Source organism: Petaurus breviceps, unplaced genomic scaffold (assembly GCF_028583685.1).
Source record: "Petaurus breviceps papuanus isolate PSGF00001 unplaced genomic scaffold, PetGlider_PUasm1.0 91041, whole genome shotgun sequence".
NCBI lineage: Eukaryota > Metazoa > Chordata > Mammalia > Diprotodontia > Petauridae > Petaurus > Petaurus breviceps.
Genome location: NW_027187400.1, coordinates 24670673 through 24691771, shown reverse-complemented (window position 1 = coordinate 24691771; position 21099 = coordinate 24670673). Strand labels below are relative to the sequence as shown.

At 41.5% G+C, this 21099-nt stretch overlaps 1 protein-coding gene across 2 annotated transcripts in view; it reads left to right on the top strand.

Moving 5' to 3' along the window:
* The window catches only part of NMNAT1 (nicotinamide nucleotide adenylyltransferase 1), a 37966-nt gene that overhangs the window by 9982 nt on the left and 6885 nt on the right, over positions 1-21099 (top strand). Inside the window, exons 1-2 of one of the 2 annotated variants that reach the window (XM_069078688.1) lie at positions 16137-16463; positions 19080-19217. In XM_069078688.1, coding sequence (XP_068934789.1) covers positions 19100-19217 — 118 coding nt within the window. In that variant the 5' untranslated portion in view covers positions 16137-16463; positions 19080-19099. Of the gene's footprint in view, positions 1-16136; positions 16464-19079; positions 19218-21099 lie in introns of those variants that run through there. The other variant, XM_069078687.1, reaches the window with a different exon arrangement.

The following is a 21099-nucleotide window of genomic DNA, read 5'->3' as shown; positions in this document are numbered from 1 at the left end:
ATGAAATCTCAAGTTGAATTTGTTAGTCTCATATACTATAATTTAAAAAATAATACTGACATAAGTTGCTGGACCTTTCAAAGTGGCCCGCAGAGATTGTTCATTATCTCTGTCACTTTTCTTCCTAGTTTCTGGAAATTCTAATTTTAAAATATGACTTAGAGCAGGGTTATTACTTTCAATTGGGTTCTGCTAAAAGTGGCTGCTATAGTTGATAATTATTTCAGAGAGAGCAGAGAGCATGGCATGGCAATTCCAACTCTCTTTGCTATCTTCATGATGTTGGGCAGGTCACTCACCTCTTAGGGTCTTAGTTTCCTCATTTGTCAAGTGAAAGGAGGGCTCAACTTAGTGACATACAAGGTCTAATTTTAGCATCCTGTACTCTTAGTTATTACTTTGTGAATTGGTTAGTATGTCAAGGCCTGGTTAGGGTTTTTAGGCTCTCTGCCATTGGCACCAACCCCATTAATGGTGTTCCCTCAACTGTGGGAGTATCCCTGCTCCCTAGTTCCATTTAACCATATCACAGATTAGCTTTTACCAAGCCCTGATTACTTCCCAGGTATGTTGGGGCTTATTCCTGCCTTTTAGCACCTCATCAGGCTCACAGTTTAGCTCCATCACAGCCCCCAGTTCAAAGTCCAAAATTCCCCTTGGGCTTTAATCCCAGGTATCCTGCCTTCTCAGGGTTTCCCTGCTGGACTGGATGGCCACATATGCGGCCTGGAATACTGGCTCCAAGGTCTCCATGGTTCCAAGGTCTCCATGGGAATTCCAAGATTCCATTGCCTCTGCAATGAAAAGACAAATGGAACAGACCAGAACAAAACCCCAGGCACATTTCTGGGGGGAGACAGAGGCTAAAAAGGGAGAGTAGGAGAAGGTAGTCCTTCCCCCCTTCTCATCAGTTCACTTCATGGCGTCCATGCTGTGGGTGAACTTGCATCTTTATCCTCTCTGGAGGATGCAGGTAAGAGAACAACTGTCCCTGTCCTGTAGCTTTAAAGACACAGCCTGTTCTGGTTATTCAGCCAGTTCAAAGAGGCTACTCCCACCCATACGGGGGGGGGGGTGGGGGGTGGAAGGGATTGCTGAGTATCTTCTCCCAGAAGCAGGGTGCCTCCGTGTTAGTTGGTCTAGGAATGTGCCAAAAGCCCCTCATTAAGCTCGACACTCAGAGAGGTTTTAGCGACTCTCCCATGTCTATTTCAGATCGTATTTGAACCCCAAGACTTGTACTCTTTGCTTTGTTGGGCTGCCTCTTTTGGGTGACCTGGTAGGGTTTTTGCTATGTTTGTTCTCTTTCTGGGAAATAAATGTTAACAGCCAACTCCCCCCGGAGTAACTGACACCAATATGAAGGAAAATGGATTGAATGGTCTAGTGTTCTCCAGTCACCGAGGTGCTCTTACAGTCATAAGTGGGAGCTGGTTAGATGATGTTTATTACATTTTAGTCTTGGACTTCCTCCTCCTCCTGGCAAATGTATCCTGCTACATTTCCAGAAGAAAAGGGAGAGCAAGCTAGGCAGTGTGTGAGTGTGTGTGTCTGTGTGTGTGTGTGTAACTAGGTCTTTCCTATTAATAACCCCAAATTTGTAAACAGACGCAGAGGGAGTAAAAGTCTAGCCATGATGCAATTTTATGACGTGCTTTCTCTAAAAGATCACAATTAGATGTTGAGATGTGGAAAGGCTGTTTTAACCTGTGGGGGAGGGGATAGTGCTTGGTATGGTGCTAGGGATTATTGTCATCCCCAAAATTTCCACTTTTAGATGCAACAACTTGACCCTGTTCAAAACTCCAATCTGAGTCATTTTATTCTTTTGAGACTAAAGCTTTGTGCATTTTTACAAAGATGCTACCAATTCCTTCTTCCTCTTTTTTAGTAGCTGTTTCCATAGCAACACTTCTTTGCTGATGCTAGGGTGAGGTCCATGCTCCAAGCAGTCCCCAAGCCCTTACTGCCAACTTATTTGAACCGAAAACAGATCCAGATCTGTCAGAACAGATGTCTTGAGAATATTTGGGAAAATGGTTGTATTGAGGGTGAAATTGATGCTTCAGAAATACCTGATTTGAGTTCAGCTGTTTATCAGTCAATGCATGTGAGTAGTTAAAGCTAATTCAGCCCTATGTTCTGAATGCCCAGTTTGGACTTTGTATGCATTGTGGCTTCTGCAAGGATTAGCTTGTCTCTTCAGTTAAAAGAAATGGGATGGGAGTCTTGGGTGGGAATACTGCCAGCAAAAATCTGTGGTCACAGCAGACTATTCATCTCCCAGCCTGCCAGAGACAGCTATCTGAAACAAGAGAGCAGCCTGACCCAGATGCCCTTTCTGGCTGTTTGTTCAGTATCAGGCCTGGAAAAACCATGTTGGACAGCCAAATCATCCCCATGATGGAGAAGAACACTGAAGAGAGGGAAAAAAAATAAGATCTTTAAAAATGAAAATGAAACAGATGTGAGAAGAAGGCTTTCTCCTAGTCTACCACAATCCTTTGTCCTTTTTGGTTACATGTAAAAAGAATCAGGGTTTTTCCCTGACTTGTTCGTTCCCAGTTTGATAGATACTTCTCCTGAAGTGTCCATAACCCATGTTTAGTCCACTCATCCCCCGTGAGAATGGGGCCTTCTACACCTACCTGTAGACACCAAGCTGCCGGCTGACAAAAGCAGAGACAGGTAGTAAAGTTCAGGGGTGGTTTTCTCCTGCATAAGAAAGTGGCTGTGAGCAATCATTCCTTTCTTTCATCTAGCCTCAAAAATCTGCATCAGTGGAGACCTCTATGGAAAGATTAATTGATATTTCTTTGACTGGTAAAGCAGGATATAGAAAATGTACTCCCATGCCCGACTAAGCTGCCAATTTAATTTCTTGCCAATACCATATGTGGTTTTTAGATTATTCTAGGAATATGGAATTTGGAATTCTGGATTCTGGAATTCTGAATATGGACTATAAGAGTTCCTTGAACCTTGATACAGCAGTGTGATATAGTAAATAGAGGGCTGCCCTTGGAGGCAGGAAGACAAGGCTTCAAGGTCTATCCCTGACTTACATGTACTGAGTCTTTCAGGGCCTCATCTGAGGCTATAAGTTGCAGAGGAGTTGTTGAACAGTATAGGTGGAGGGAGTTCTCAAACCAGGAGTTCCTTGTACTAAGGAAATCACAGGTCTGAACTAAAAATAAAATTCCCTTTATTACTAAATTGAATGTGCTGTGGTGCCCCCTTCCCCCTCATCATTAAGTCTGTTTAAATAAAGATGTGTCTGAGTCGTCATCCCCATCTCTCCATATACAAGCATTTGCTCTTTGTATGTGCTGAATAGTCTAGTGGTGTGATTTCCTTTTTTCAATCAACAAGCAGCTACCAAGTATCATATGTCCGATGAGGAGGGGGAGGCAGGCAGGCAGCACAGCCAATGTAAAGGCACAGAGATGGGAAAGGGCAGCCATGTATGAAGAACAGGAAGGACCATTTGCCTGTATGATTTCTTACACGATTCAGGTTAAGATGAACCTTTAGGAGCACACTCCTCAGGTACTTACGCAGTTGGAAGCCAGGGCAGTGAAGACCATAGTACAGACTCCCTCAGCAAAGGAGGCAACACCAAAAACTGCAAAGAGCCCCGCCACTGCTTTGGGCCCTGGTTCTACCCGAGTGAGGAGCAAAGCCAGGCCTGAAAGGAGACGAAACAAACGGTGGGCTGTGATGAGGACGACTTAGCTTACAAATGCTTTCTTCAATGCAAACGCACCTCCTACGTCTGTTCCTGTGTCTGTATGTCTCTGCACACACACATGCACATGTGCGCACACACACACACACACAATGTAGAAGTTAAAATAACCCAGGGCATGCAATCAGCTTATTTTCTTTCTGTACATCAGTTCTGGGAAGACAGAGCGGTGCCCAGGAAATGACCGATTTGTCCCCTGTAGCTCAATATTGAATTAGAAAGGACAGACACTTACCGGTGGTGAAGAAAGCAAAGATGATGTTAACCACCAGGTTGTAGAGGAGGGGCTGGCTGCAGTAGTGGGAAGACCTGGGCCTGGAATCAACGTGCCACATGACAGTTTAATCCCCAAAGCTGCAGGCTCAGCAGTGGCTTGGGAGTGGCCATCCCCTCTCTAGCCTTACTTCCATCTACAACTCCGGGCAGCTGCTTTTTCAGTTGTCCTTCCCCCCCTGCCATTAGTGAGGGTGGAGATAGTCCACAAGTCACAACAAAAGGGTTATTCCATAGAACAAACTGCTTTGAATATGAAACATTATATGAGAATGCTGCTTAGTATCTGCAGTTCACATTAATGTGACATTTTGATGAGGGAATAATTTTTAGAGATTTTATTTTCTTTGAAATAGTAGGTAAGTGATATGAGAGACAGGGTGATACAGTGGGGAGTGTGCTGGATTTGGAGATGGGGGCCTCACTTCAAATCCCAGCCCTCTAGCTTCATTTCTACAAAATAAAATGGTTGGATGGTACCTTCTCAAGGCCTTCCTCCCTCTCAGTCTGTGATGCCGTGAGCTGTCTTCTGCAGCAACGGGATCATAGATTGAAAGCTGGAAGGGACCTGGGATGTCATCTCATCCACCTCCTGAGTTCAGAGTTAGGCCGATCCAGCTGGCATCTGAAAGAACTAATCCTTTTCTTCTGTCTCAGGTTGGTCCCAGCTTTTGGAACTCCTACATTATCAGCATACACTTTCTTGATGCCAAACAGTGTCAAGTACATCAGATCATCCCTGTGTTCATTGACTTAGAGGCCAAGTCCCTGATTGACCCCCATGGCCTCATTTTAGTTTTCCAGCAGCCGGTCTTTAGAAGGAGCTTTGTTCTGTCTGGGTGATTTTAGCTGGGTCACCCTCAGCCCTTAGAGACATTAGTTAATGTTGCACTAGTAGGAACTGGTCCCTAGGGGATGCAGAGATTATTATAATGAACTTCTCTCAATGTCTCATTTTTAATGGTTTTGAATTCACTAAGAAGCAGACCTTGATCTCAGGTTACACCTAAACCAACCCTTCTCTAGCCCTCCTAAACTTAACACTAGAAATTTTGTATGAATCATTTTTCTGTCTTCAAAGAGGTGACTAGATCTGATTGGAGCCAGGAGAAGAAACCATGGGACAGGCTGCATTTAAATTGTTTTCAGGGAGTCGCAAGTCCTCTACAGGTAAGACAAGCATTAGGTTTGAGCTTCGAGGTGCCCAGGCTCCCACACAGGATAGTGTCAGCTGCAGGGGCTGGAAAAGCACTCACCTGAGCAGGACCCAGAAGTCAAGGAGCAGAATGGCCAGTCCAGAGAAGAGTATGGTCACCTGGCTGAATACAGTCTGTTCATTACTTATTCATGGGTAAGATCATCTCCCAGAAACCATTCTTGGGTTTTGTTCCAAGGCAGAGAGCGCAATGGGAAACTGCCGAGGCTGTTCTTTGCAGCCTCGCCACAATTCCATGCTCAGAGTCTGGCTCATTGGACTTGAAGTGTGGCGAGCTCTGCCTTGGGAACGAGCTTGGAGCCTCAGGGTTGTCCCTAGCACCAGCCAGTCCCTCTTCCTAAGGAAGTAGGCTCCTTTGAGCTTTGTTCTGCTGCTCCCAAAGAGAGCTTCCATTCGAGGTTGTCACATATGACTGCCAGAGCGCCAGTCATTGTCTGGATGTGCTTGTCATTGGATACTTAGGTTATGTTTCATCTAATTGAAGATTCCCTGGGCCTGGGCCCGGAGCTGCCCACATCTGTCCTGTCTGGCTTCAGACCCTTTGCAATTGGAATGGGTTTTTTAGGGGAGCTGAGTGGTATAAACTCTCCATAACTCCCAATGTTTTTTTTTGCTAATGTTGCAAACAAGACCGATTTATTTATTTATTTATTTATTTTTTGCCTTTTGGAGGGCAATTGGGGTTAAGTAACATGCCCAGGGTTACACGGCTAGTTTTTTTGTGTAAGTGTTAAGTGTCTGAGGCCAGAACCAAACTCAGGTCCTCCTGACTCCAGGGCTGGCGCTTTACCCACTGTGCCACCTAGCCGCCCCTGAGACTGATTTATTTTTGATACATGTGCCATAACTTCTACATCCACATGTGGTGTGTAGACACCCTGGCCCCAATTCATTTATTTCAGCATTACTACCATTGCTCTAGATATTTTTGGAACTCCTCTTTGGGAACTGATTTCTGAATAAGGATATGAGTCTTAGAACAAAATTGCTTAGACCCAGAACTGGCATTACCTAGCTTTCTTGCCTCCCCACTTTCCAGTCTTGGCTCTGAAACTTGGGTATTTGCAGAAATTAAATATACCCTCAAAGGAGCCACCACAGAGAACATTCTGAATTATGTGTTGGAAGCCCTTGAGGCAGACTGCTTGGAATGAGACAGCCCTAATTTGGATACCTAAATTCTGTTCTCTTTGAAAAAAAAAAAACCACAGTGGGACATTGCTTTAGTGATTCCGCCTAAACCCAGGTGCCTCTTGTGAACATGCTGCACTGTCACTTGGAGAGCTGGACATATATACATTCTGGGCCCTTTTCTCCCCTCTAGTCTGATCTTGAAATTTCAGTAATTTTTGATTGAGCAACTTGTCTTGACTAATGCCTCAGAAAGAAATAACAGCTCTTCCATATTTAGGCATGTTCTCCACCCTTGCTAGCACTCCCACAATTTAAGAAATGCTGATGGAGTCACAAATAGAAAAGGTCTAAGAAGCCCTGTTCTAGGTATATAGGCAGAGCCCTGCTCAACGGTTTATAGGTGGAGATACTTACAGCCTGAGATGGGTGGGTCTGGGAAGCCAGTGGCATGAGTGATAGGCTGCATGCACCAAACTGAAGTAAATCATGGCTCAGATAATCCTTAAACACCTGTAAGAACAAGGAGAAACCAGATCCTTGGTGATGCCAGGCTTCAGCCTCTAATAATGCTGGTGACATCATGGACCCTTTGGACAGTCTGATGCAGCCTAGAGACTCTCAGATTCATGCTAAATTTTAAATACACAGAATAAAAAATGTAGGATTATAAACGAAACTAATTATATTGATATATAGTTACCAAAACCATTTTTTAAAGACAAGGTCATGCACCCAGCTCTCTCTCTCGTGCCTTACCCAAGCTTGTCCCCTGAGTCATTCCTGATCCTCAGCTTTGGGCTCAGATGGAGGCTTCCCACCACATGCTTTCTGCTCTCCCAGGCTGGCTGTGCTTCTAGAGAATAGTGACACAAGCTTGTGACAGAGCTGGAACCCTCCTGGCTCAGGTGACAGTCGTCAGTGCAGTGGGCCTGCCCTCACCTCCCACACTCCCAGCTGCTGTTGACAGGCAATGCTGCGGTTCCGTTTGTCCAGGAAGGTGTGACCCATGACTTGGTTGCTATGGGAGACAATTGGCCACAGTCTTGCCCCAGCAAGCCTGATTTAATGCCATTACTTTCTTTTCCAGTGGAAATTGGACTAGCATTTTTTACTTAAAACAGGTCGGTATCCATCATTGTAGATAGGCTAAAAAAGAAACTGGCACAGCATTATGTAGAAGTAAATGTCGAATGTGGATAGTTCAGATAACTCGGGAAGATTATGTGCACCTGTAGAGGGAAGTAAGCAGAATGAAAAAAGCAGTGTGCCCAGTAACAAACAGCAACATATGTGAGATTATCCCAGAAAGGTAAAGGCATTGATTCCAAGGGAGCAAAAACCAAGCCTGGCACCAGGGCTAAGTCGACACTTCTCTCCAGACCTTAGGAAAGGAGAACAGAAACAGAACGCTGCCTACACTGTCAGGTGGGGTCACTGTAGGGGTTGGTATTTTCTTTGTTAAAAGGGAGAATTTAATCTAGGGCAGTAGGAGGGGAGGAAGTTTCCAGAAATGGCCATAACATAAAGCAAGACAAAAAAAAAAAACCCATTTCAAGGAGAAGGGAGTTAGGAGAATGGTAATGAGGCACCCACAGCAGGTGGGCGTGGATTTTAGACATACATAAAGGAAGCCAAGTAGTTAATATGCAAACCTTGCAAAAAAAAAAAAAGGCTCAGTGATGGGGTTAGTTTTCCATTGCATATACCTTCCTGATTTGGGAATTTGAAACTAAATAAGATACTGATCAGATAGGATAGATTCAGAGCTAAAGAATCTTAGAGGTCTTTTTAGCCAGCCTTCCCATTTTACAGAAGCACACACTGAGGCCCAGAGAAATTAAGTGATTTAACCAAGGCTGAGGTAGCACGATTGATCAATGAAGCATTAAACCCTTAATGGGCACTGTGCTGAATGCCAGGGATGCTTACCCCCAAAGAGGACACATTCTAAGGACATGTGTGGCAGAGATTCAGGAAGTGGTCTGAGGCCCAGCTCCCAGCAAAATCAGGGAGGTGCCGACCTCTCCAGGACCAGTAGAGCCAAGATGGAGGAAAAGGTCCAAGTCAAGGTGGCTTGGCAGAGTAGGCTTAGAATTGACCAGGATCCCCAGCTGGGGCCTCTCACTCCAGGTACAGCACTTATCCAACTATACCACAGGATTGTGAGAGAGTGTTCAGAGAACATTTTGGAGAACCTTGGTTTTTCTAGTTCTCATCCACGTTTACTAGTAAAAAAATCCCCAAAAAGAATAGAGAAAAATATGAAACCTAATCATATGGACTGTTCTTACCAGTAAAAATATTTTTTTTGGGGAAAAAATATGAAGTGCTCCACTACGAACAGCATTAAATGCTGCAGAAAAAACAAAACAAGCAACCCAACAGGAAAGAAGGCTTAAAAATGGTCTCATTGATTTCTGCCTAGATCTTAACCCCTGCCCACACCCTGCTTTAGTTTTGACCACTCCCCATACCTTACAGAGGAAAAAGGGTTAGGCTGGGAGTTAGGAAAGACTTGGGTTCAGATTCTGCCTCTGATATCTGGCCATTGTGTGATTAACCCCTCTGTGCTTCAATGATCAGTAAATGAAATGACATAAGTGTCATTCTTTGTAAACCTTCAAGCGCTATGTAAATGACACCCATCTCCTTTTCATGTACCTTGGTATCTTCAAAGAAACAAATACTTCTCTAGGCATTGTGGGTAAAAGGCAGGACTTGGGCTATAGGGTCAGAGCTAATTCTATTTTTTTGTTTGTTTTTTGGAGGGCAATTGGGGTTAAGTAACTTGCCCAAGGTCACACGGCTAGTTTTTGTGTGTTTGTGTTAAGTGTCTGAGGCCAGATCTGAACTCAGGTCCTCCTGGCTCCAGGGCCAGCGCTCTACTCACTGCACCATCTAGCTCCCTAAACAAAGAAGACTCACACTTTTTTTTTTTTGCTTTTTGGAGGGCAGTTGGGGTTAAGTGACTTGCCCAAGGTCACATGGCTAGTTTTTGTATTAAGTGTCTGAGGCTGGATTTGAACTCAGGTCCTCCTGACTCCAGGGCCAGTGCTTTATTCACTGTGCCACCTAGCCGCCCCCATAGAGCTAATTCTAGAAGGGTTCCTAGGGGCCCCTCATCCAGCTACCTCATTTCACAGTTCAGGAACCCACAGCCCAGGGAGATAAACTGTCTGACCAGGTTCTTGGACTCCACATCCCGTGCTTTTGACACTAGCAATATGACCACAGGCATTGCGTTTAGCTTCTCTGTTTCCTTATTTGTAAAACAGAAACAGTCATCCTCGTGGCTCTACCTCACAGGTCATGAGACACCAGTGAGATGATGGAGGTAAAGTCATCTGCAGGCTTTACAACCCCATAGAATTACTTGTTTTTACAACCTAGGGCTTAGTAAATGTTGTTCAAATGAGCGAATGTTGATTCTTCCTCAGAATTGCCTGCCTTCTGCCTCTTACTGTCAATTTTCGCTATCACCACCCTAAATTTTCATTTCACAGTTGGCCTAACACTGGAGCCTCCTAACTGTTCTTCTCTCTGGCCTCTCTTTCCTCTCCTGTCTCAGAAACTTTCCATTGCCACTTGTTGCATGTTGAGAATACGCTTCCCAATTGATGGTCATTCCCACTTTATCCATTTTTTTGCCACTGCAAAAAGAATTACTATAAATATTTTTGTACAAATAGATCCTCCTCTTTTTAAAAAAAAAATCTTTGGGATACAGACCTATTAGTGGCATTGAAGGTTTAAAGGGTATGTATAGTTTAAAGCTTTTTGGGCAGAGTTCCAAATTGCTTTCCAGAATGGTTGGACCAGTTCACAACTCCTCCAGTAGCGCATTAGTATCCTGATTTTCCCAAATGCCCTCTAGCATTTATGATTTTCCTTTTCTATCATATTAGCCAATCTGATATATAAGAAGTGTTACCTGAGTTGTTTTAATTTTTATTTCTCTAATCAATAGTGATTTAGAGCATTTTTTCATATGACTATAGATAGCTTTGATTTCTTCATCTGAAAACTGCCTGTTCATATCCTTTGACCATTTATCAATTGAGGAATGGCTTGTATTTTTATACATTTGACTCAGTTCTCTATATATTTGAGAAATGAGGCCTTTAGCAGAGACACTCACTATAAAAATTGTTGCCCAGCTTTCTGCTTTCCTTCCAATCTTGGTTGCATTGGTTTTGTTTATACAAACCCTTTTTAATTTAATATAATCAAAATTGTCCATTTTATATCTGGTAATGCTCTTTATCTCTTGTTTGATCGTAAATTCTTTACTTCTTCATAGATCTGACAGGTAAACTATTCTCTGCTTTCCTGATTTGCTTATAGTATCACCCTTTATGTTTAAATTATGTATCCATTTTGATCTTACCTTGGTATATGGTATAAGATTTGATCTATAACTAGTTTCTGCCATTCTTTTTTCCAGTTTTCCCAGCAGTTTTTGTCAAATACCGTGTTTCCCCGATAATAAGACCTACCCCGAAAATAAGCCCTCCCCTTACTGTGTAAGGTTCCTCTAAAATAAGCCCTATTGAGATTGCTACTGTAGTGAAGGTGATCCTCTGCGCTACACGCTACATTACGGTACCCTCTGTATGCACCGTTCCCCCCCCCGGGTGAAACGCACACCGCACTCCGAGCTGCATCCAATCAGAGCTGCAGCAGTGAGCGCGTCATCCTGTTCTTTATTGAATTCATTATTGAATAAAGGTACATTTTTTTGTTCACATTTACCTGTTTATTAAAATTGCTGTCAATGTTCATTAAAATAAGCCCTCCCCTGAAAATAAGCCTTCTGGGGTTTTTCTGTCCAAAAAATTTAATAAGACAGTGTCTTATTATCGGGGAAACACGGTAGTAAGTTCTTGTCCCAGGAGCTGGGGTCTTTGGGTTTATCAAGTACTATGGTCATTTACTACCGAATCTTGTGCACCTACCAGTGTTCCACTGATCGACCACTCTATTTCTTAGCCAGTACCAGATAGTTTTGATGATTACTGCTTTATGATACAGTTTGAGATTTGGTATGGCTAGGCCACTTTGCTTCACATTTGTTTTTATTAATTCCCTTAATATTCTTGACCTTTTGTTCTTCCAGATGAATTTTGTTATGATTTTTCCTAGCTCTATAAACTAATTTTTTAGTAGTTTGATTGGTATGGCACTGAATAAGTAAATTAATTTAGGTAGAATTGTCATCTTTATTATATTGACTTGGTCCACCCATGAAGAATTAATATTTTTACACTTCCTTAGGTCTGACTTTATTTGTATGAAAAGTGTTTTGTAATTGTGTTCATATAGTTCCTGGGTTTATCTTGGCAGGTATTTTATATTGATTGCAGTTATTTTAAAAATAATTTCTCTTTCTATCTCTTACTGCTGGACTTTTTTGGTAATATATAGAAATACTGATGATTTATGTAGGTTTATTTTATACTTTGCAACTTTGCTAAAGTTAATTATTTCAACTAATTTTTTAGTTGATTCTCTAGGATTCTCTTGAGTATACCATCATATCATCTACAAAGAGTGATAGTTCTGTTTCATCACTGAACATTCAAATTCCTTCATTTTGTTTTTCTTCTCATTGATATAGCTAGCATCTCTCATATGATATTAAATAATAGTTGTTATAATAGGCATCCTTGCTTCACCTCTGATCTTATTGGGAAAGTTCTTAGCTTATCCCCATGACAGGTAATGCTTGCTGATAGTTTTAGATAGATACTACTTATCATTTTAAGGAAAACTCCATTTATTTTTGTATTCTCTAGGGTTTCTTTTTTTTTTTAAGAGGGGAAGGCAGGGAAATTGGGGTTAAGTGACTTCCCCAAGGTCACAGTAGTAGTATGTCACATGTCTGAGGCCAGATTTGGGCTCAGGTCCTCCACTGCGCCAACTAACTGCTCCACTGTCTAGGGTTTCTAATAGGAATGGGTATTATATTTTGTTAAAAGCTTTTTCTGCACCTATTGTGATATCCATATCATTTCTGTTGCTTTTGCTATCAATATGGCCATTATACTGATAGTTTTCTTAATATTGAACCAGCTTTGCATTCCTGGTAAAAATCCCACCTGGTCATAGTGTTTTATCTTTGTGAATAAATTGCTGTAATCTCCTTGCTAGTATTTTGTTTTTAAAAATTGCATCAATATTCATTAGGGAAATTGGTATCTGGTTTTCTTTCTCTGTTTTGGCTTTTTCTGGTTTAGGTATCAGCACCATTATTTGTGTTGTAAAAGGAATTTGGTAGGACTCCTTCCTCATTTTCCCAAATAAATTATATAATATTGGAATTAATTTTTATTTAAATGTTTGGTAGAATTCATTTGTGAATCCATCTGGCCCTAGGAATTTTTTCTTAGGGTGTTCATGAATGGTTAAATTTAATTTTCTAAGATGGGGTTTTTAACTATTCTATTTCCTCTTCTCTTAATCTGGGCAGTTTATATTTTTGTGAGTATTCATTTCACTTAGATTGTCAGATTTATTGCTATACAGTTGGACGAAATAGGTCCTAATTATTACTTTAATTTCCTCTTCGTTGGTGGTGAATTCACCCATTTCATTTTTTTATGCTAGTAATTTGGTTTTCTTTCTTTTTGAAATCAAAATAATCAATGGTTTATCTCTTTTTTAAAAAAAATAAAAGTAGATCTTAGTTTTATTTATTAGTTTAATGGTTTTTTTCCAGTTTTATTATTCTCTCCTTTGATTTCAGTATTTCCAATTTGATATTTATTTGGGGATTTTCAATTTGTTTTTTTTTTCCTAGCTTTTTAATTGCATACCCAATTAATTCATTGATCTGCTCTCTTTTATTGATATGTGTTTAGAGATGTGAAATTTCCCCTAAGTGCTGTTTGGGCTGCATCCCATAAATTTTGGCATGTTGTCTCATTGTTGTATTTATTGTTTCTATGATTTGTTCTTTGGCCCACTCATTTTTTTGGATTACATTATTTGGTTTCCTATTAACTTTTAGTCTGTCTTTCCATGACCCTTTCAAAATGTAATTTTTATTGTATCATGATCTGAAAAGGATGCATTTAATATTTCTGCCTTTCTGCATTTGGATTGTGAGGTTTTTATGCCCTAATACAAGGTTAATTTTTGTGTAAGTGCCATGTACTGCTGAGAAAAAAGCACATTACTTTCTATGCTCATTCAGTTTTCTCCAGAGATCTATCATATCTAACTTTTCTAAAATTCTGTTCACCTTAACTCTCTTCTTGTTTATTTTGTGGTTAGATTCATCTAGTTCTGAGAGGGGAAAGTTGAGGTAACCCATTAGTATAGTTTTACTGTCTGTTTCTTCCTATAACTAATTAAATTTCTTCTCTAGATATGTGGATGCTATTCCATTTGGAACATATATATTTAGTTATTGATATTACTTCCTTGTCTGTGGTGCCTTTTAGAAAGATGTAGTTTCCTTCCTTATCTCTTTTAATTAGATCTGTTTTTGCTTTTGCTTTGTTTGACATCATGATTGCCCCCCCTACTTTTTTCCTTCAGCAGAAGCATAATATATTCTGGTCCAGCCTTTTACCTTTAATCTGTGTCTCTCTGCTTTAAATGTGTTTCTTGTAAACAAGATACTTTTCATCCTCCATTCACATTCACAGCTATGATTGCTGTTTATTTCCCTGTATCCTCTTCTCCCCTGTCTATACTCTCTCTCTCTGTTTCTCTCCTTCTTTCTCCCTCCCTCCTTCTCCTTTCACCCTTTCCCTCCTCACCACTATTTTGCTTCTGACTACCACCTTCCTCAGTATGCCTACCTTTCTATCAGTCCACTTCTTCTCCCTCTCCCCTCCTACTTTCATATAGGGTAAGATTTATTTTTTTTCAATTGTTACTATTTTTATTTGTTTTTCTTTCTTTTTTTCCACTTTATAGTATTTTGGGTTTTTTTCCAATTACATGTAAAGGTAGTTTTCAACATTCACTTTTATGAGATTTTGAGTTTTAAATTTTTTCTCCCTTCCTCCTTCTACTCCTCCCACCCCAAGATGGAAAATAGTCTGATATAAGCTATACATGTACAGTCATATTCCACATCAGTCATGTTGTGAAAGAAGAATCAGGACAAAATGGAAAAACCATGAGAGCAAAAAAAGAGAAAATAGTGTGCTTCAGTATGCATTCAGTCTTCATAGTTCTTCCTCTGGATGTGGATTGCATTTTTTATCTAAGTCTTTTGGAATTGTTGGTAAGATAGATTTGTATACTCAACTGAGGGTGTGTGTTATTCTTTGTCTGAGCCAAATCCATTGAGAGTAAGGTTCAAGCAATGCTCACCCTGTGCCTGTCTTTCCCTTTACTGTAATAGATCTTTTGCCTCTTTTCGTGTGGGATAATTTACCCCATTCTACCTCTTTCTTCCCTCTTTTCCTAGGGAAATCCTCTTTTTCATCCCTTAATTTTTTTTTATATCATCTCATCAAAATCAACTTATACCTGCATTCACTGTCTATGTATACTCCTAACTGCCCTGCGATACTTCTTTTTTAAAAATTTATTTATTTTTAGTTTTCAACTTCAATTCCATAAGATTCTGAGTTCTAAATTTTCTTCCCCCTCCCTCCCCTGCCCTCCTTTCCTCCCTCTCCAAGGTGGCATGCAGTCTGATATAATACAGTTTTTAGAAGTTCTAAGTATCATATTCCCATGTAAGGATGTGTGAACAGTTTAACATTCTTTTTTTTTTTGGAGGGGTGAAGGCAGGGCAGTTGAGGTTAAGTGACTTGCCCAAGGTCATATGGCTAGTAAGTGTTAAGTGGCTGAGGCCGGGTTTGGACTCCAATCCTGCTGACTCCAGGGCCAGTGCTCTATTCACTGTGCTACTTAGCCACCCCAGTTTAATATTCTTGAATAACTTGCTTTCTTTTTCCTGTTTACCTTTTTATGCTTCTCTTGAGTTTTGTATTTGAAATTCGAATTTTCTGTTTATTTCTGGTCTTTTTAATCAGGAATGTTTGAAAGTCCTTTATTTCATTGAATATTTATTTTTCCCCTAAAGGATTATACTTAGCTTTGCTGGGTAGGTGATTCTTGGTTGTAGTCTAAACTCCTTTGCCTTCCAAAATATCATATTCTAAGCCTTGTAATTCTTTAATTTAGAAGATGCTAAATCTTGCATAATCCTGATGGTGACTTCTTGATTTTTTAATTGTTTCTTTCTGATTGCTTGTAATATTTTCTCCTTGACATAAGAGTTCTAGAATTTGGCTATAATATTCCTGGGAGTTTTCATTTTGGGATTTCTTTGAGGAGGTGAGCAATGAAGTCTTTCAATTAATATTTTATCTTCTGGTTCTAGGATATCAGGGAAGTTTTCCTTAACAATTTCATGAAAGATCCTATCCAGGCTCATTTTTTGATCATGGATTTCAGGTAGACCAGTAATTCTTTTTTTTTTTTTAAGTGACCATGTATTTTTTTTTTAAAGCATCTACCAATGTTACACTACACCATCCGATGACTTGCTTTTAACCATCACTCCATACATTTTACAACATAAATAAAAATTACGGAAATAAATACATTGGCTCCTATGAAGTCAGAAGTGGTTTGGGCTGCATAGTGTGGAGGGAAGGGGCTTACACACTGTGATGAAACAAGACAGGAAGCACCTGTAGACAAGTTGTTGAGGGAAAGCAAGAGTCCTAAGTGTCTTCGTTCCTGTCCTGGCAATTTTTTGGGGGGGGAGGGGTGCTGAACTTTCACCTTCTAGTTCTACTTGTTCCTGGTCTCTCTTCTTTGCAGCATTCTTTTTGTCCCATTGCTGATGAAGATAATGTAAAAGAATGTTTGTCTTTTCTGTTATGATAATCTGTTCTGATGGATATTCTCTTGTAGGAAGATAGACTGATGGTTGTCGAGGCTTTGCACACAGAATCAGCATGAAATCTACTAAAATTGCTTTTGTTGTAGATGGGCAATCCTTTCAAAAAATCTGCCATCTTCCTCTGCCTCTTCCTCAGCCGCCGCCACCACCGCCGCCACAGAACAACTTCCTAGACCAGTAATTCTTAAGTTATCTCTTTTGGATATATTATCAAGGTCAGTTGTTTTTCCAATGAGATAATTTTCTTCCATTTTTTTCATTCTCTTGATTTTGTTTTATTGTTTTTTGATGTTTCATGGAATCATTAGCTTCTACTTTCCCCCTTCTAATTTTTTTATTGGTTAATTTATTTACGTTTTCAACATTCACTTCTATAAGTTTTAAATGTTCTGTCCCCAGGGGCGGCCAGGTGGCTCAGCGAGTAAGAGCACCGGCTCCAGTGTTGGGATGACCTGGGGATCAGATCCGGGCTCAGATATTTAGCACCACACCCAGAAATGGCTGACCGTGTAACTTTGAGCAAGTTACTTAACCCCAATTGCTTAAAAAAAAAAAAATGTTCTGTCCCAGGGTGGCCAGGTGGCACAGTGAGTAAGAGCACCAGCCCTAGAGTTGGGAGACCTGGGATCGGTTCTGGGCTCAGATACTTAACACCCACACAAAATAACTGGCTGTGTAACCTTGAGCAAGTTACTTAACCCCGATTGCTTTAATAAATAAATAAATAAACAAACAAACAAATAAATAAATAAATGTTCTGTCCCTCCCTCCCCAAGACAGCATGTAATCTGATATAGGCTCTACATATACATTCCTATTAAACATATTTTCACATTAGTTATGTTGTGTAGAAGAATTATACTGAATGGAAGAACACATGAGAAAGAAAAAACAAACAAAAAAAAGGAAAATAGTCTGCTTTGCTCTGCATTGAGACTCCATGGTTCCTTCTCTGGATGTAGATGACATTTTCCATCATAAGCCCTTTGGAATTGTTTTAGGTCCTTGCATTGCTGAGACCCCCTTCTAATTTTTAAGGAATTCTTTTCTTCAGTGTACTTCTGTACTTCCTTTTCCATTTGGCCAATTCTGCTTTTTAAGGAATTGTTTTCTTCAGTGGATTTTTGTATATCTTTTCCCATTTTTTGTGTTTCCTTTCCCAAGCTATTGATTCTTTTTTCATGACTCTCTTGCAAAGCTCTCATTTCTTTTCTCAGTTTTTCTTCTACCTCTTGTTCGATTTTTAAAATCCTTTTTTGGCTCTTCCAGGAGTTCTTTTTGGGCCTGAGACCTATATATATTTCTCTTTGAGGTTTTGCATGTAGACATTTTGTCATTGTTGCTGTCTTCTGAGTTTGTGTCCTTCTCTCTTGCCTTAGTATCTTTCTATGGTCAGGGTTTTTGTTTTGTTTGTTTGTTTGTTTTTTGCTCCTTTTCCAACCTATTTTGTGATTTTTAAAGTTGAACTCTGCCCCTAGCATACAGGGGCCCTCTCCTAAGCTTCTTGTGCCTCTAGTCTGCTGCATCAGGATCTCTGCACCTGGATGCTCACCTACTTTGCCTGAGTCACTAGGCCTGGTTGTGTCTGCTGCACTGGGGCCATCTGAGTTGGAGGCCTCACTGCTGGTCTCTTGCACCATGGTCATGGCACCTCAGTTGCTGATATATTTTAGGACTGGGAGCCCCCTGCTGGCTTGCCCTGGTCTGTGCTCCCCTTTTGCTCAAGTGAGACAGACCTTTCCTGCAGTACTTTTAAGGTATCTTGGGCTGGAAAATTGTTTCACTGCATCCTTTTATGGGTTCTGCCGTTCCAGAATTCATTTTGAGGTCTGATGTAAAGTTGTTGGGAGGGGAATTTGGGAGAGCTCAGGCAAGTTCCTGCCTTTTCTCTGTCATCTTGGTTCTGCCTCCTGGTTCAGTCTTTCTGAAGCCTCTTTGTATAGGCCAAATATAGAGAGATTGTCATTATTCAGGCATGTCCAGCTTGTTGTGACCCCATCCAAGGAGGTGGGGTTTTCTTGGCAAAGATACTGGAGTACTTTGCCATTTCCTTCTCCAGCTTATTTTACAGACTAGGAAGCTGAGGTAAATAGAGGTTCAGTGACTTGCCCAGGGTCACAGAGCTAGGAAGTGTCTAAGGCAGGATCTGAACTCAGGTCTTCCTGACTCCAGGTCAGCACTGTGTTGTCTCACTGCCACAGACATAGAAAGGAGCTCCATGCAGAGCACTTTCCTGACATCTACTCTGGGAGGTAGGTAGTGCTGGCATCATTATTTCCATTTTACAAATGAAGAAACTACGGCTCAGGGACATGAAGGGACTTGTCCATGATCATATGGCTTGTAAGTATTGAGACTGGGATTCAGAACTAAGTCTCCTGACTCCAAGTATAGCACCCTCTGGCAACATGGAACTGGAGAAAAAGACCCTAATACCTTTTGACCTAGTAATTTTACCATTAGGAGCATTTCCCCCAAAGCAGTAGCACAAAAGGGGGAAAATAGTGATATGTACAAAGAAATTCATAGCAGTGCAGTTTTTTCAATAGAAGGAAAAAATAATTGATTTCAAACAAAGATAGAAATTTAATTTTAAATTCTTTGGAAAATACAGCTTGATACAGCTCCCACACCATTAGGGTCCATTTTTCCTCTGAACACAATCCTCTGGCAAGAAACAAGACTGCAGCCATTCTTCTTCTGTAGGAGTCACAAGTGCATCATCTGATGAGTTACAAAGCTGAAGTCAGGTTTTATGTTGTCATTTTTTAAAGAGAAGTCCTAGCTCGGTGTTGTTCTTCTTCAGCCTGGCTTTTTCTTTCTTTCCTTAGTGGCTTGTGTACATCCATCCATGGAGAATTTGGAAAACAGAATAGAGGTGGTCCTTCTGGCCTGTGGCTCTTTTAATCCCATCACCAACATGCATTTGAGGTTGTTTGAGCTCGCCAAGGACTACATGAATGCAACAGGTAAGGGAGTGACCAACAGCTCGCCAAGGCTGGAGCCATCCTGGCCCATGTGATTGCTTGGGTTCCAGCACGGGGGGAGCCCTTCTTCCCTCAGAAGTCTTCTGTGGCTCTAAGTGCTGCTGGAAGAGGGCCCAGTCTGCTTCTCCTGGTCTTTGAAGCAGCCCCTGACTTTCCCCACCTCATCTCGTCATGGCTCATGTGCCCTGCACAGACTGTGCTCAAACCAAACTGGAAATTTCTGCTCCCCAGACACACACAATGTCCTCTCCCACCTCTGAACCTCAGACCTAGGATGCCTCCCCTTACTTTCTTCCCCTGTCGAATTCCTACCCAACCTCCAAATGCTATCACCTCAGCACAGAAAACCCTGTAGCAGCAGGTGGTTAGAGTCCCTTCAGGATGGGATGAGAGGCAGTATGGCAGAGTGGGAAGAGAGCTGCCTGTGGACATAGGAGGCAGGCTCAAGGCCTGTCTCTGACATATCTTGTCTGTGTGACCCTGTCCATGCTCCTGGGAGGGGCCTCAGAGGCCTCCAATCTCACCCTCTCCTTTTACAGAGGAGGAAACTGAGGCCTGAGGAAGGGAGATTGGAAAGGTCATAAGCCTCAGAGGCAAGGTTTGAACATAGTTCCTGTCATTCCAAAGTCAGCCCTTTTACTCCAGTGCCAAGCAGCCTCTCTCTCAGAGGCTCTGAGTTACAAAACAGGTGGTAATCTGAATTGGTGAAAGGATTTCCTCTCTGGGAGTTTAACTCCATTGAAATCACAGGTTCAGTCAGGTCCAGTGAGTAGGGTGCGGGGTTTGGTTCTGAGCAGGATGCAAAAGAAGGACCCATATTTGTTATTGAGGAATTTATTTTCTCATATGGTGTGGACAGAAAACAGTATAATTCCAGATGGGTAATGGGTGCGAGGCAGGCATTCAGACAGATGCTTGGGGAAGATGTAAGAAGTAGACAACATTTTCGGTTGGTAGGGGAAGAAGGACTGCCCTGAGGAGGTGATACCTAAGCTGAGCCTTGAAGGAAGAAAAGGATTTGGAGAACAAAACTGGAGGTGAAAGTATGTCTCAGGCATGGGAGACAGCCTGCACAGTGCACACAGGTGGGAGGCCCCCTGTCTGGTCATGACCTTCCCCTTCATTCCTCGTTTAGCCCTGAGTTCTGCATCTCTAACATCTTTAATAACTACTGAGAAATAGTCTGTATTATAGACACCTATGTTGGTGCGTAATCCTCTAAATAGACCCACAGGTTCCTTGAGTTCAGGGATGTCTTAGATAATTCTAATTCTCCCGGTCCCCCATCCCTATCCCCATCCCCACCCCAGCAATTAGCCCAGTGCTCTCTGTACAGGGTAAGTACTTAATAAATGTTTATTGTTCCATATTATATTACATTCTATCTGGGCTCAATTACATACACTTATGTGAAGATACCATTGAAGAGATGGGGGTCTACTTTATCAGGGTATGTGACCAGGGAGGCCAATTAATTTTTTATTATACTTTTAGAGAAGGCAAAACAGAAACACCTCCACGACATTCAGTCCCTGAAAAGTCATAGGTCCTGGCTTCAGGATCCTTTGCCTGACCACTTTGCAGAATGAATTCAATTTATTTAAGGCACCACACCATGGATTTTGCCCTTCATATCCAGTTCACAGTGTACTTGGCGAAACCAGAGGGAGAGGGTTCCATGGCACTGGACTGAGGGGTGGCATTGTTCACAGTGAACTCTGCACAGCTATGCCATCAGGACTCAGCTGGGGGGTTCTGGTCAGCAGAGTGAGTGGTCATGGGAACTGCTGGTGAAGCCTGCACCAAGCCCGTCAGTCCGTGTGCATGTGTGTGTGTGTGTGTGTGTGTGTGTGTGTGTGTGTGT